The sequence below is a fragment of the Podarcis raffonei genome, chromosome 3, assembly GCF_027172205.1.
Source record: "Podarcis raffonei isolate rPodRaf1 chromosome 3, rPodRaf1.pri, whole genome shotgun sequence".
NCBI classification, from domain to species: Eukaryota; Metazoa; Chordata; class Lepidosauria; order Squamata; family Lacertidae; genus Podarcis; species Podarcis raffonei.
This window is the reverse complement of record NC_070604.1, coordinates 53,905,809-53,921,386: the sequence shown is the minus strand read 5'-3', so window position 1 is coordinate 53,921,386 and position 15,578 is coordinate 53,905,809. Positions and strand designations below refer to the sequence as shown.

Here is a 15,578-nt window from a genome sequence, read left to right as displayed (position 1 = left end):
GTAAAGGAGCACAAAAGCCTGCACTGTGTCCTTGGAGCTCACTAAATGCACATGCTGACGGACGGATTGCCAGAGAGGGTGACTCCTATAACAAAAGGCCCTTCCTTCGAGAGTTCTTCAAGCTTGCAATTTCTATCCCACCTGATAAAATCAGACATGCACTTAAGTCCAACTCTGCCAAAGCTTTAACTTTGCATTCTTCGCAGGTTATGTAGCACAACCAATGATGTTTAAGACTAGTAAAGCAATGGCCCCTGCAACGTGCTCTACGTGGAGCTTCCTTTGAAAAGCACTCACAAACTTCAACTGGCTCAAAGAGCTGCAGCCAGATTGCAGACAACTCCCTTACAGTGGTACCTTGGGTTACATACGCTTCAGGTTACAGACTCCGCTAACCCAGAAATAGTGCTTCAGGTTAAGAACTTTGCTTCAGGATGAGAACAGAAATCGGGCTCCGGAGGTGCGGCAGCAGCAGGAGGCCCCATTAGCTAAAGTGGTGCTTCAGGTTAAGAACAGTTTCAGGTTAAGTACAGACCTCCGGAACGAATTAAGTGTTTAACCTTAGGTACCACTGTATTAGAAAAAGCTCCACTAGTTATCTGTCTGTTTCTGGGCACAATTCAAAGTGCTGGTTATGACCTATAAAGCCCTTACATGGCTTAGGCCCAAGGTATCTGAAAGACCGTATTTCCTCATACGAACCTGCCTGGGTTTTGAGATCTTCAGAGGAGGCCCTTCTCTTGGTCTCCCTACCCTCAGAGGTCCACTTAGTGGGGACACAGGAAAGGGCTTTCTTGGTGGCTGCTCTCAGACTCTGAAACTTTCTCCTTGGAGAAGCTAGACTGGACTCATTGTCCTTCCGCCGACAGGTGAAAACTGTCTTCTTTCAGCAGACTTTGGGGAACTAACTGCTTTTGATGAAAGGGCTGGTGCAGTCCTGTTTTCATTGTAATTATTTGTATGTTTTAAACAGATTTTATATATCTATATAGTTTTAATTCTATTAATGTTTCATTGTTTTTGATGATTTTTTTCCTCTGTGTTTTTAGCGATTCTTCTTTTTTTGTAAGTCACCTTAAATTCCACCAGGGGGAAAAGGTGGTGAAAGAATGAATGAATGAATGGTTTATTTCCACAATATGATCCTTGGTAAAACCAGGTTTTGTGCCCCTGTTCTACGTGGACTGAAATCTCTACAAGTTTCTAGATGTCATTTAGGAAAACATTCCCTATTCCCTGTCCTGTTTTTTTCACTACTGGCAATAGACTTGTCCATCTGCTGTCACCAGCATGTAAATGCTTCTGCTTATTTAACAATTTTTACATATTTAACATGGAGCTATTCCCATGGTATTTCCTTCCCAATGTTTCTATGATAAAAAGTCCAGTTTCTTTGGAATTCCAGCATGCTGAGAAATTACCCCCTCCCAAAAAAAAAAACACCAAAGACGCTTATCTTTTTCTTTTTCTTGCTTCTTTTTGCAATGTAGCCTCAACAATTGCAGAGAACAAAAACCAACAAAGCTTGTACTTTAAAATGTATTCAAAAGGATACATTTGTGCATATTATATCATAATACATCAAGATAATGTTAATCTTCTCCTTAATTTTTTTTTACATACTAGACAAAGATTCAGATCAAAGAGGTTTAAACAGTTCCTCTTTTCCTAAACTTACTTGCTCCCTAGAGTTTAAAATGGAGCCAGTTCATTGTTACAAGTCATTTTCGTCTTTAAGCTCATAACAGTGAATTGAGTTTCAGGAGAATTATCTGCAGGGTGAAGTACGTTTTACTACATATTCATACGCATCCAAATAGGCCACTGGAGCTTCAAATATTTCGTTATTATAATGCTGCCTGAAGGAAATATAGCTGGGTAAAGTCCTTAGAAGCTATATCCTATAAAATGTTGACAAAATGCTTTCATTATAGTCCTTAGTAGCAGTTGGAGTACCAAGTAACTAACATATGACAAGATTACTCTTTTAGACCTTTCAGGTGTATATATTTTGCTGCACGTGTTGAAACAGGCGTCTACTTCTGAAGTAAAGAAGTTCCCCTGTGACACTATGGCACTTATCAGCTCTGGTTTTTGTAGGTACTTAAGTTTAAAACAGTTTTAAAAAACAAAACCTTCAGTTCAGTTAATTGCGGGCATCTTTCTAATCCGACTGATGAGTTAGTTGACCAAATGATGAAAACATGATCTGAACACATGTACTGTAAGTGAATGGAAAAGCCAAATAGCGCAAGTGTACTGCTGGTACTATGTATTCCTCATTGCTAATTGTTCTATCACTCCTTCTTCTACCCACATCAACTCCTCCTCCTCCACTCTCTTAACCAATGCATAGAGTAAAGGGGATTGCTGTTCCCTAACACAGGCACTTGATGGATGCTTGTCATGATGGCCCCTCGATAACATTTTCCCAAAGAAAGTCCTATCCTGGATCTGCTATATGCCCGATGGAAATGACGATTGACTGTTTAGAAGGGCACTTAAAGCCTTATTTTTACCAGGCATTTGCAATTTTTCTGGTTTTGTATTTTGTCTCTCACTTGTTTTATTGTAGTCTATTATAATGTGTCAGTGATTTGCTTTTGTTTATAATCTGTTGTAAGCTACTTTGGTAACTAAGAGTGGCATATAAATGTAAATAGTTGAGAGTTAGTGGTAAGGAATCATGTGGAGCAACTGTATTTTTTACAGAGAAGTAATGAGACTGCGCAGAGAGGCTCACAGTGTCATTTCCTCCCCGTTCTTAGTATCTTCATGGGGGGAAAACGTGAAAAAAAGTGACCAAGATAATCCCCTTCCTTTTAAAGAGTACAAAAAGCTTTAAACTTTTGTGAAAGCAGTGTGAAAGGGTACAAAGGTGTGTCTTTTGGATCTTCCATTAAACTTTTAGTGCACAATAAATATGATTGGGCAAATCAAAGTGAGCTTCTAAAACTAAGGGCATAACTTAATAACAGTATGAATTTGAAAAAAAATAATAATAGATCTTTACAATTTATATATTTCTGCTTCAAAGAAGAGTATGCCTCCACTCTTTAAAAATAAAACAGACCTACTTCTTAGCTTATACTAATTAGTGCTCCATGATATGAAGGTTGCATAAGTTCTTTTTATAAAATATAAATAGATTTCTGGGGAAATGACAGAATCTGCCTGTCTTGCAGATGAATTTCAGTGATACTTGCTTAAACAAATTTGCTGAAATTACTCTCCTTCCAACTGAACATTGCTCTTTTCCTTGACTGAAACTGGTACAAGCAAAGAGAATGGAAAAAGAATTCACTGTTAACAAAACAAAACAAAAAAAGGAGGCCCTAACACTCATAGAATTATCTGGCAATGAAACTCTGTTCAAAATGGGAAGAGTTGGCAAAGTGGCCTTTTGTTGGGAGTTTGGAGGTGAGCCTCCTTCTCTTTCATTTCCTGCATTGGAGAGTTTTTGATTACGCCTGCTCAAACAGCCACTTTGTGCTAATGTGTTTTCTTGTGGATTTGCCAGGTGACCCCCTGACTCATGGGCACCCTGCCAGTTCCACCACAGCGACTGTTCCTTAAACAAGCACAGCAAGTGAAGTCAGTTTTTGCTACTGCTGTCCAGATGGAACACTGACTTTCCTGTTCCTTTTCAGCTAGTGGTGAATATATCCTAAGGTTGTTTTTGGTGAGTTGTTGTTTTTTAAAGTACCTCAATGGTTCTCAGAATGCAAGATAATTCTTCTTCTTCTTGATTACTGCATCACCCAGAATACTAGTGGATTTTCATCCCATGGAGTGCTCTGCTTTGGTTTCTTCGGTTTCCTTCCATCAGCTTCTTTCTGTGAGGCTTATCTGTACATATAAAATGAAAGATAGCTCATAAGCTACAGCATTTGTTCTGGAGAGGGGCAGTTTTGTTCACAGGAAAAGGTGATCATGTGGGTTTATTTCTAGTGTGTGTCCTTCTTCCCACCCCACCACCACCAGAGCAAAGGCAACACATCCATAATTGTAACATTGCTGTTGTCTTGCTGTGTCCTTACTGGCTGTAAACATCAGTGCCAATTGGGGGCTGAATCAATGCTGTGAAATGGCACAATATAACCATAAATTTGTTCCATGTAACATAGATATGGAAAGTAGCAACTGAGAGAAGCAGAAAAGAAAACAAGAAAGGGCATACTTGACATGGTACAGTAGATAAGTCATCTTTTTGTTGTCTGTGTTCCTCCTTGACAAATGCCAGGAAATTGTCTTCTGTGGGCAACAAGGACGTCTTTTCATGTGCCATTTCTATAGCAGGTAGAGGTGAGTAGCAGCTGTCCTGGAATAAGCATGCTATAAGCAGAAACTATAATGGACTCCAAAGCTGAGCTGTGTGCATATAACTGACCAAAGGCTCCTCCCAGCTGCATGTTCAGGTCAAAAGAACTGGAGAGTACCATGTGAGACTGACTTCATATACATCTCTCAGCCATTTTGCTCTTGGGGTGCTAGTTCATTAAGACAGAAAGAAGAAACAGGCAAATGATCTGTGAGGCGTACAGTGCCATTTCTCTTACATACTAGGCCTGGGCGATATATCGCTATATCGTCCAGGACCAGTATGAGGCGCCGATACAGCTTGTTCTTCCCTCTGCATCTTTAAACTGCTCGACTGAGGAGTGTGCAGCTGTCCTTACCTCAGCTGAGCAGTTAAAGGAGCTCCCAGCCCAGGGCTGTCTCCCGTGAGCCGGCGGCAAAGTGGGGGCTCCGTGAAACTGCTCAGCTGAAGGGAGCGCAGTTGGTGGTTGCCCACTCACCCGTGAGTGGAGGGAGCACTGGAGCTTTCTCAGCTAGGAAGGAGGAACAACCTTCCCGATTCCTAGCTGAACTGTGAAAACAAGCTGCGTTGTCTCAGCTCGTGAGTGCCTGGCTGAAACTGCCCCAGTTCCCGAGGTAACAAAAGAGTTACAAAATAGCATTTTTTTTAAAAAATAAATCCTAGTGTTAGTATGAAAAATGTTGAAATAAAAATTTGTTTATCACTGAAGAAAGAGAGAATTAAAAGTACTGGGTAATAGGTCCTAATTAAAGCACGGCCTATCCCTTCCCAGTAAAGAAATCTGGCATTAGCAACACAGATGTTATACTACTGACATAATTAAACAGGCATACCTCCCACTTGGCACATTATGCTCTTGCTTGGTTCTGGATCACACCTTACACTTTGGCAAGTCACTTAATTTCCGCCTCATTTTCTCATCTCTATGCAGCAGAAAAGACCACATGACTTTGAGATCAGCATTCCTTTGTGAAGGACTTTTCTCCTTTCTCTTCTCACTTTTCTTTTTTATTTCCATCATGGAAAATAAGCAGGAAACACCACAATATTGCCTGCAATGTTGTTTGCTGTTATACCTGTCTGGACTTTGTCAAATATTAGTGATTTCGGATGCTTCTTCCTACTGGGTCAAGGAATAAAATACTTTGCATTAAAAATGGAATGAGGTCCCTGTGAATAGAAGGCAGAATTGACATGAATTTATCTTTCTGTCACATTCCACTAGGATGCCTCTCTACATTCTGGGCTAAGCAGAAAATGATAGAAATATATATATATTAAGAGTACACTCTGATTTAAAGGCATGATGAAGCAGGCAAGGCACTTATTCATCCAAGAGGAGTCGAAAGCCTACAATACCTACCTCACGTTGTTTTCTCTGTGACTCATTTTTTATTAGAGAATTTGAGGGAGAGGGGGATGATCCTACAGAAAGCAGGATGTGCAGACAATGGAGTTAGAAATCTTATTTGGGATAAACTGCTCAGAATGTTTTAAAATATTGAACTAAAAAAGGATGCCTGATGCTAAGGGAATTGTGCCTTTTAAAATTATAACAGTGTGAGGAAATGATTTAGTCTGGGTAAAATAGTGAAGGCAGATAATTATCACTCTAGTACTGCTGCTCTGGTTAGACTTGGAGCTCTGTGCAGATTTAAAAAAATCAAAAAGTAAAGATTAAAAAAACACTTTATAGGTCCATTTATTAATTCCCCTGTATTGGTCACCAGGCAGGCCAATGGCTTGTGTCTGAGTGCTCAAAGCCTTGCTTATGCAAGTTGTCTCTGCCTCACTATTTCCATCTCTAAAATGGGTAACAATTACCTGCATACTTGGCTCCTTGAGCACATAACGAATAAGTGTGACTCAACCTATTTTTAAGGTTTTTGCTCACTTTTGCCATTTAATTCCTTAATGTGTTTTGCATTGTAGTTGAATGTGACTTAATGCGTAGTTGGCAACTGGGTATACCTGTCCAGTGTTCTGTTCTGCATTGCATTTGGAGTTCTAGTTTTGTGTTTCTAACTGTGTTGTCTCTGTTAGGGGCTGTGCTGTGTGAATAGAGCTGCTCAGTAGCTGGAGAGTTATGAACATATGGAACAGCTGACAGTATAATTTACATGAACAGAATGTTTTATGTGGGCTTTTCCTTTAGGTGACTGCTTTCACAACATTGCACACATTACAGGAGGTGAGGTGGGTGCCTGGAAAGATTTGAGAATCACCCCCTTTGGAGGCACCAATACCCAATGAAAACAGCACAGTGTTTAGCATTGTAGCAAGGATTCTGCTAAGCTGGACGCTGTGTATTTGGCAGCTCTTGTCTATTCCATGCAAAACTGATGACCACAGTGAGTGGGAGGAAAGCAAGGGCAAGAGTTTACAAAAAATTATTTAACGGGTTCTAGCCCATTTAGCAAGATCAAAAGAGTCTAAAAATTGTTTTTCCCCTTCTGAACCATACTGCTTACACAAGTTCCAAAATCAAAGCTGTATTTTTAATATTTTTATCTGTTATACACCTGCCATATTGTACACAGCAACCCAAGTTCATGAAGGAGTGCAAGGATTTGAATAAATGACACTGTATAAGCAACAGAATTACCGTCCCTTTAAGGAGGTAACTATATGAGATTAAACTTCCATCCCCTAACTGAACCCTTGCCAATTACCCTGTCACTCTCCTTCCCCAGTTGACACACAACTTAATACATCTAGAGGACTTTACATGGAGACTCCAACGTGGTCTTCATTCTGGAGTCCTTCAGGCTGCTCACAGATTGCAGCCTTGGTCTTCAACCCTCAAGCATCAGGTTCACAACAACCAACTATTACTTACCCGTAGCTCTTCCTCGAGGGCTGTCATACAATCCTGTTCTCTTGTTAGCAGACCTCTTTCAGCTCTTTGCCCCAGTATTATCAGTTCCTGGGTTGAATCTTCATTACCCTGTCCTATCTTGATCTGGTAGTAGCATCAGGGCTATCCAAAAACACAGAGGAGAAGCTGAGGTCAAGCACAGTGATGCAAGCCAAGCATGGATGTGGTCCAATAGCAGGGACATGAGACAAAGCCAAAATTAAGCAGTCCAAAAGTAGGCAAAATTTCAAAAGCAAGGGGTTAGCAGCGGTCATTCAGTATAGGAGGCAGGAACAAGAAGTCAGGCTGAACAGAGTTAAGGGCCTGTGCTTTTCACAACTGGGAAGCTCACAGTAAGGGCTAATGTAGCCTGTCTTTCCATCCCCCCACCTAATCGCAGTTGCTGCTGTTTAGGAGTATTCAGAGAGCGCTTCCCTTTTGAGGAGTACCCTTCCTCATAGGGAGTCCCAGGGTTCATGACACGGGATCCTGCATGTTCCCCAAAGTCAATGGGAGGTTCACTCCATCCTCCAAGGTGCCTGTGTCCAGTTCAGGGCTACATATGACAGACCTTTCAGATGCCTGCCTCTTAGGTCCAGCTCACTGTGGCCCCCTCCTAAATCCCACCCCTCCTTCAGCTCCAAGAGCTGCTCTACCCACCCAATACAAAACCTGGCCTTTTATTTACATCAGCCAAGACCCTCCATGCAGTCACTAAAATTTGGGTGAAATTCCATCCTCTTACTGATTTATGAGTCAATAAGATGCGGTAGAATGTCCACTAATGGACAACACCCTTTTGATGACTGAGTCTCAATACAGCAAACAACCATTTTATGTGTGTTCAATATGTGCTTGACACATAGCCACAAACATGTGCACGTCACCACAAACCCAGAGGTGACTAGAAAAAGTGCAAAAGTGGCCCTAAAAGAATGCAGAAAGGGCAAAAACAGTGTAAAAGCAGCGCCTAGCAATCCCATAAGCCTTTGCAAGTGCAATCTCAGGAGCCCTTGCACTGACTGTTGAGTCCTGTGGAGAGTTGGAGTTTGGACAGGGCAGTTTGGAAGGAGTAATTGTGGTGGAATTTGTTTTTTTCAAGGGTTTTCAGAGGTTTAAAGGGTGTTTGTAGGCTTTTTCAATGTTGTTCCTGATATACGCAATTTCACTTAAATGTGTAGTGCCTCAGAATGTAACCCCGGCATAAAATGGTTGTTGCCTGTATAAAGCCAGAAATCTCTCCAAGCAAAGCGCCCGCCCCCCCATGCTAGACTGCAGTGACAATTTAACTGACAGTTTTCTGTCTGCTGTTCTACCTTCAATACAACATATTCCTCTAGCTTCCATCAGGAACATGTCAGTTAAATGATCATCTTGTTTCAAATGACATAAGATACGTTTAATAAACTATACATCAACAGTACAAAGCTTCTCAACAGCTGCAATAGTTCAGTCAGTAGAGCATGAGACTCTCAATCTCATGGTCATGGGTTTGAACCCCACGTTGGGCAAAAGACCTGCACTGCAGGGGGGTTGGACTAGGTGACTCTCATGGTTCCTCACAGAATTAGATGAGTCATTGATCCTAACAATTCATCCCTTCCACAGATATTCACTGTATATTCATGCATAAGGATGACACTTTTGGCGTAATTTTGTGCATGTTTTCTCTAAATCAAGCCCCCAAACTCTTATACATAACACCTCAGAAGTAAGACCTATCAAGTTTAATGGAGCCCATGTAGGAATGTATAGCAGGCTCCCCACTTCTGATGTATAGTGTTGCAACAATGTGTTAGTGAACACATTGGTGAGTGTAGAATTGTTGATTCTGTACAATTGAACAATATTTTGAAAGGTAAATTTGTGCTCTATCACTTGAAGTTTCATTATTCCTGTAAACTTTGTTTAGCTTTCTTCAGAAAATTCCTAATACTGCTTTGGGAAAGTGGATCAAGATTAAGCTGCTACAATTATGGTAACGGTAATGGCAAACTTTGAAATGGTCCTATGACCCAGCAATCCAAACATTTGAGGAAGAAATACATCATGCATTAGAACTATATTAAAATCTTGTTTACCGCTTGTGGTGTTGAACATAAATCTCCAAGGGGTCTGGCACAAATAGTTTCCAGATTTTGTTGAATGATATCATCACCGCTTGTCCTGAGCATGCATGTTTTCAGCTCTACCAAACCATGAATGCCTCCATTCAGCTCAGGTTTGAATTTGAGATGCTTTGTGATAACAGCGGAAAATAGATTCTTGCCCTCTGGTTGTTCAGAGCTGTGGTGCTACTGCTGAATGGAGGATGTATTTAAAAATATCTACAAAAACCCTGGAGTCCTTTTGAATCAAGTCCAGCAATGTGCTTGTACTTCCTCCTGAAACTTAACTAGGCGACTAATGATATCATCCATAGCTAGTGTCTTCAAGAAGGAATGGACAGCTTTTCAAAGTCTTGGCTTGAAAAGAAACATGTAGGTTACACCCTCTGTCACATCTCACACAGTCCTGCAATCAAGCAGCTTTTATACGTGCACTGCCCAGGCACTGGAGCCAAGCTGAAGAGGACAATAGAAAGGGAAATGACCTCTCCATCAAACTTTTCTGCCTGCTCCTCCCCACCTCTCTCAGAGAAAATACATGCCAGCAAAGAGAGAGAGAGAGAGGAGAAACTGACTAAAATATATTCATTAAAATATGTTGCACTGATGTCACTATTACCTCTTATAAAAATCTGTTTCGTTTGGGTCCCTCTTTTTTTACAGTTTGGAAGGCCTGCGTACCTATTCATTGCTGGCCTAGTTTTCTTTTACTTGTTTAGTTGGCCTGCATTTCTTGAATAGCTGCTTTATTCCCTTTTCTTTCTTCCCTTTTTTTTTTCTTTTTGGCACCTCGAAGTTAATAATTCACTTTTTTGTTGGCTCAGCGTGTGAATAATACATTTAGGGCTATATCCTCCCCTTCCTCTGTAATAAAGTATATCCTTGCTCAATTCAAATTGTGAGAAGTGCTCAGATATCTATAAAGTATTATTAAATAGAGATGGGGGCTAAACCTAGTGGAAGAGAAATTCCACATAAATTCATATGCCCAAATGTGGATGCAGAAGTGTTTTTGTTTCATTTTGGAAGTTTGTTTTATTTTGGGATTCTGATCTCCAAAGCATATTCTGCCCTTTCCAATATGTGCAGTTTGAAATCACAGTGTGCAGCTACTCTCCAATCCTGTGTGGAGGCCTCTAGGAGCCAGTGGGATATAATTGGCCCCTGGAGATGCTTAGAGCACCCACCCACCCGGCCAGGCTGTATGTTGCATGATGCAAAATTCTGCCACATTTGTCCCCGTTAGAATCTTCTGGTGGGGTCGCATGGGGAGGGTTAGAAGGTTAAACCCACACCACACCATTTTTCCCCATATGGCTCTTACATGGTATATTCTGTTTTTTATATATATAATTTTTTGATTGAATTTTATAAATATTTTTTTTACAAAACATCCATCTTACACATAATAAATAAAGACCACTTGGCCATCTTGGCCTGAGACTTCCCTCCTCCTCAACTAATGGTTTTCCTAATTATGCTCTGATACTGCATTTTGTTGTAGTAGTTGTTGTTGTTGTTATTGTTGTTATTATTACCCTTAAATCCAAATCTTAAATACAACATTTAAACATCATATTGATAATAATTGATATATCTAACCGTACAAAACTTCTTGTAGCCCTACTAACGATGTCAGTTGTTCACAATTGTCTCTCAAATACAATGTAAATTTATTCCAGTCTTTCAAAAAGGTCTGGTCCTGCTGCTTCCGAATTTTCCCGGTTAGTTTCGCCAACTTGGCATAGTCCATTAACTTCATCTGCCACTCTTCTTTTGTTGGGATCTCTTCCATGAGTGGTATATTCTGAATCATGCTGTGTGTGGAAAGTGAAGCAGTGTAAACTCTGAATGCAGCATGTATATGTATGTAGGAACTGTACGTGCAATAAACCAGCAGCTGTCCCCGAGGTAACAGCCTCTAGTATAAAAGTGCAACTATCTCAAAAATGGATGCCAGCTCCTTGGCTATATTGAGGGTGAGCAGCTGCCATTGCCATCCCAAAGTGTAGCAGAGAATAGGTGAATAGAGGTGTGGAGCAGGAGGACTATTGGAGGAGCCATGGTATCCATCTCTCTGCAGAGAATCTTACCTGAGGATGGTCAGAACCTTGAGCTGACACTTGGTGTGGGGTTAGGGTTTGCCCAGGTCAGGCAGCTAGAGCATGAGTAAATCTCTTGTCAAAGCAAATACAACAGACAGAAGAGCTTGGTGGCCTTTTCTACTTGCAGCTTGCTCAATGTTGGGGAATTTTTGTAATGGGGTGGGAGAAGTTGAGACTATAGAATCAGAAACCAAATGCTCAGTGGTTTATGAGCAATATTTTCCAAAGTGGTGATGTGAAGTGATTTCAGAAAGGATGTGAGATGACTTCAGAAAGCCAACACAACTTTAACGTCAATACTTTAACAGGAGAACTACAGAAGAGATACCTATGAGATCGGTTAACAAGAGGCTAAAATCATTGGGTGCAAAGATGCTTTTTATGAATTGTAGGAGACTTTATCCTGTGTTGGTCCATAGTCTGTCTTTTTGCTGTTCGCATCACAGCAAACAAAGGACTGGCATAAGCCATGTTTGAATCACACTTTAGAAATGCAAAAAGGGGGACATTGCCTTGTAAAGGAAACTTCTTTATTGCCCAACCATGTTTCTCAGTTGGAGCACAAACACCCAATGGAAGGTTCAACAAGTTGCTTCCTAGACATGTCCCAGAAAAGAGATATGTTGCCTTTAGCTGCTTGATACTGATGTATCCAAAAAATAATTCTGCATTTGCTGATTGGTAGAATTAACTGTTTATGTGCCATATCATGTTGGTAAAGTATATCAGACAAGAAAATGAAAACAGTTTTTGTTTGTTTGTTTGTTTGTTTGTTTACTGCAGGATTTTAGATAATGGGCTGTGTGCAATGTAAGGATAAAGAAGCAACAAAACTGACAGACGAGAGGGATGGCAGTTTAAACCAGAGTTCAGGTTATCGCTATGGGACAGATCCCACCCCTCAACATTACCCAAATTTTGGTGTGACTTCCATTCCAAACTACAACAACTTCCCCACAGCCGGTGGACAGGGGCTGACCGTCTTTGGTGGTGTAAATTCCTCATCGCATACAGGCACACTGCGAACAAGAGGAGGCACAGGTATATCATTTAGAATAACTTTATCTTTTTCAGAGCATTTTAGGTTTCTTCAGTACAAAAATCAAAAACAAAAACTCAGTCTTTTATTGAGGATCATTTGCATTCTTGCAACACCCACCTCTGATCTGAAGACATGAAATTATTCTTGCTCATATGGGACACAATTCACAATATAATAATAATTCACAATGTAAGCAGAGCACACAAATGGAGGCCTGCACAAAGTCAGATATGACTCTGGGTATAATATATTCTCTGTCTCCATTCCCCTTTCACTGTCTCACACAGTGCACACAGAGCCCCCTCACGCTGCTCATTCTCAGCACTCACGTATATACACTTCTTGCACTCGTAATTTACATGCTGCTCTCATACTTATGCAACATTCATACTTGCAGTCTGTAACAGGTGACCTTGTGATTCACATTGCCTACTGCTGTTTGTGCTGAACTCTTTTCCACAGAGTACATGGAAGCCAGAGCTCTTACAAGCAATAGCTACACAGATTTCAAAGTCTCTAACCTATTTTTACCTCATTTAAATAAATAATAAAGTTTTGTTGAGTGCACGTGCAATCCAGGGTAGCATGATGGTTGAGAGACTGAGATGTGAATTCCCTCGTTCAGATATCACCTGTATGACCCATGAACTCAACTGGTGGCCTTTGGAAAGCCACTGCTATCTCTTCCTTATACACACACACTCCTTATCTGCAGTACAGGAATAACGATAGTCCTCTGTCTTGCACAGTTTTTGTTTTTGTTTTGAAAAAATAATACTTTGTGAAGTAAGTGGAACAAAAAACAATTTTTAAACCAAATTCTGTAATTTTTTTTTTTAAAAAGGCAGAATTTGTTGGCCATCTATTTTCCCCTACCCCTATTATGCAGTAGCAAATTTGTAAACTGCCGTTTTATTTCTCTTAGGTGTAACTCTTTTTGTGGCTCTGTATGATTATGAAGCAAGAACAGAAGATGATTTAAGTTTTCATAAAGGAGAAAAATTTCAGATACTTAACAGCTCGTAAGTTTTATGTTACCGCATGACTTTATTAATATTTGTTGGGTGATTTGTACCTTCAGCAGCACTCCCAAAAGATGTACAGGGATGGCTTCAAAGGGGATTAAGACAAATTCATGGAGTATAAAGATACTAAAGGCTACTAACCATGATGGTTGTGTACATCATCCAGTACTGGAGGCAGAATAACTCCTAATGCAGTTGTACCTTGGTTTTCGAACAGCTTAGTTCCGAAAGCTGCTAACCTGGAAGTGACTGTTCTGGTTTGCGAACTATTTTTGGAAGCCAAATGTCTGACAGGGCTTCCATGGCTTCCGATTGGCTGTAGGAGCTTCCTTTTTTTTTTTATAAAATTTTTTATTGGTTTTTCAACATATAATATAAGACAGTACAAACAACAAACACTAACAAACAAACATATAAACATGTATAATTTCATAAATTTTTTCATATACCCAATTTCAGCGACTTCCCCATGTCTCCCTTTTCTGCATCCCCGTTTTAAACTTTTTTCAGCAACCCCTGGTCTGAATTACTTATAAATTCCTTTCTATAACCCTTATCTTCCACTTTTCCAATCATATCGCTGCAAATCTGCTATTCTTTACCCATGACATTTTAACACTCAATAATTTTACAAGAATTTTTAAGATAAAGTTTAAATTTCTTCCAATCTTCCTCCACCGTCTCTTTCCCTTGGTCACGGATTCTGCTCGTCATCTCTGCTAGTCCCATATATTCAATCACCTTCGTCTGCCACTCTTCCAACGAGGGTAGTTCTTGTGTCTTCCAATACTTTGCTAGTAAAACTCTTGCTGCTGTTGTAGCATACATAAAAAACGTCCTATCTTTCTTTGACACCAATTGGCCTACTATGCCCAGGAGAAAAGCCTCTGGTTTTTTATGAAAGGTACACTTAAGCACCTTCTTAATTTCATTATATATCGTTTCCCAGAAGGCCTTAATCCTTGGGCACGTCCACCAAAGGTGATAGAAAGTACCTTCAGTTTCTTTACATTTCCAGCATTTGTTATTGGGCAAATGATAGATTTTTGCAAGCTTGACTGGGGTCATGTACCACCTATAAATCATTTTCATAATATTCTCTCTTAAGGCATTACATGCCGTAAATTTTATGCCAGTGGTCCATAACTGTTCCCAGTCAGCAAACATAATGTCATGACCAATGTCCTGTGCCCATTTAATCATAGCTGATTTGACCGTTTCATCCTGTGTATTCCATTTCAGCAGCAAATTGTACATTCTAGAAAGATTCTTAGTATTGGGTTCTAACAACTCTGTTTCTAGCTTCGACTTCTCCACTTGGAAGCCGATTTTCCTGTCCTGTTTAAAAACTTCATTTATCTGATAATAATGAAGCCAATCTCTTACTTTAAACTTCAATTTCTCATAGCTCTGTAATTTCACATTTCCACCTTCTTGTTCTACAATTTCCCAATATTTTGGCCATTTAGATTCCATATTAAGTTTTTTAACTTCCTTGGCCTCCATTGGTGACAACCACCTAGGGGTTTTATTTTCCAACAGATCTTTATAACGAATCCAAACATTATATAATGCTTTCCTAACAATATGGTTTTTGAAACTTTTATGAATTTTTACCTTGTCATACCATATATATGCAGGCTGTAGGAGCTTCCTGCAGCCAATCAGAAGCTGCGCTTCGGTTTCCAAACATTTTGGAAGTCGAACAGACTTCTGGAACAGATTCCATTTGACTTCCAAGGTATGACTGTACCAGTTTCTGGGAATCAGAAGTGGCAAGAATGCTGCTGCTCTAATGTCTTGCTTGTGAGCTTCCTGTAAGCATCTGCTTGGCTACTGAGAGAGCAGGATGTTGGACTAGAGAGGAGCCTTTTCTGATGCAGTGGTGTTCTTATGTGAAATCTTCACACTCAGAGCAACTTCTGCTCCTGGTGCAAGTGGACATGAGAAGCACAGCATCAGGTGCAGTAAGCTAAACAGTTGGAGGAAGAAACGCAGGATACTCAAGACAGTCCTGCTTCTCACTTGTCCGAAACCCTTGGCTTATTGGCTTCCACCCACTCACGCAAGGATCCACTGTGTCCTACCATTCATGATCGCAGCTAAATACTGAATTGGAT

At 40.3% G+C, this 15,578-nt stretch overlaps 1 protein-coding gene across 11 annotated transcripts in view; it reads left to right on the top strand.

The window, feature by feature from the left end:
- The window catches only part of FYN (FYN proto-oncogene, Src family tyrosine kinase), a 114,499-nt gene that overhangs the window by 71,324 nt on the left and 27,597 nt on the right, over positions 1-15,578 (top strand). For all 11 annotated transcript variants that reach the window (XM_053381704.1, XM_053381703.1, XM_053381702.1 and 8 more), the window contains 2 exons: positions 12,175-12,432; positions 13,359-13,455. In XM_053381704.1, coding sequence (XP_053237679.1) covers positions 12,186-12,432; positions 13,359-13,455 — 344 coding nt within the window. In that variant the 5' untranslated portion in view covers positions 12,175-12,185. The remainder of the gene's footprint in view (positions 1-12,174; positions 12,433-13,358; positions 13,456-15,578) is intronic.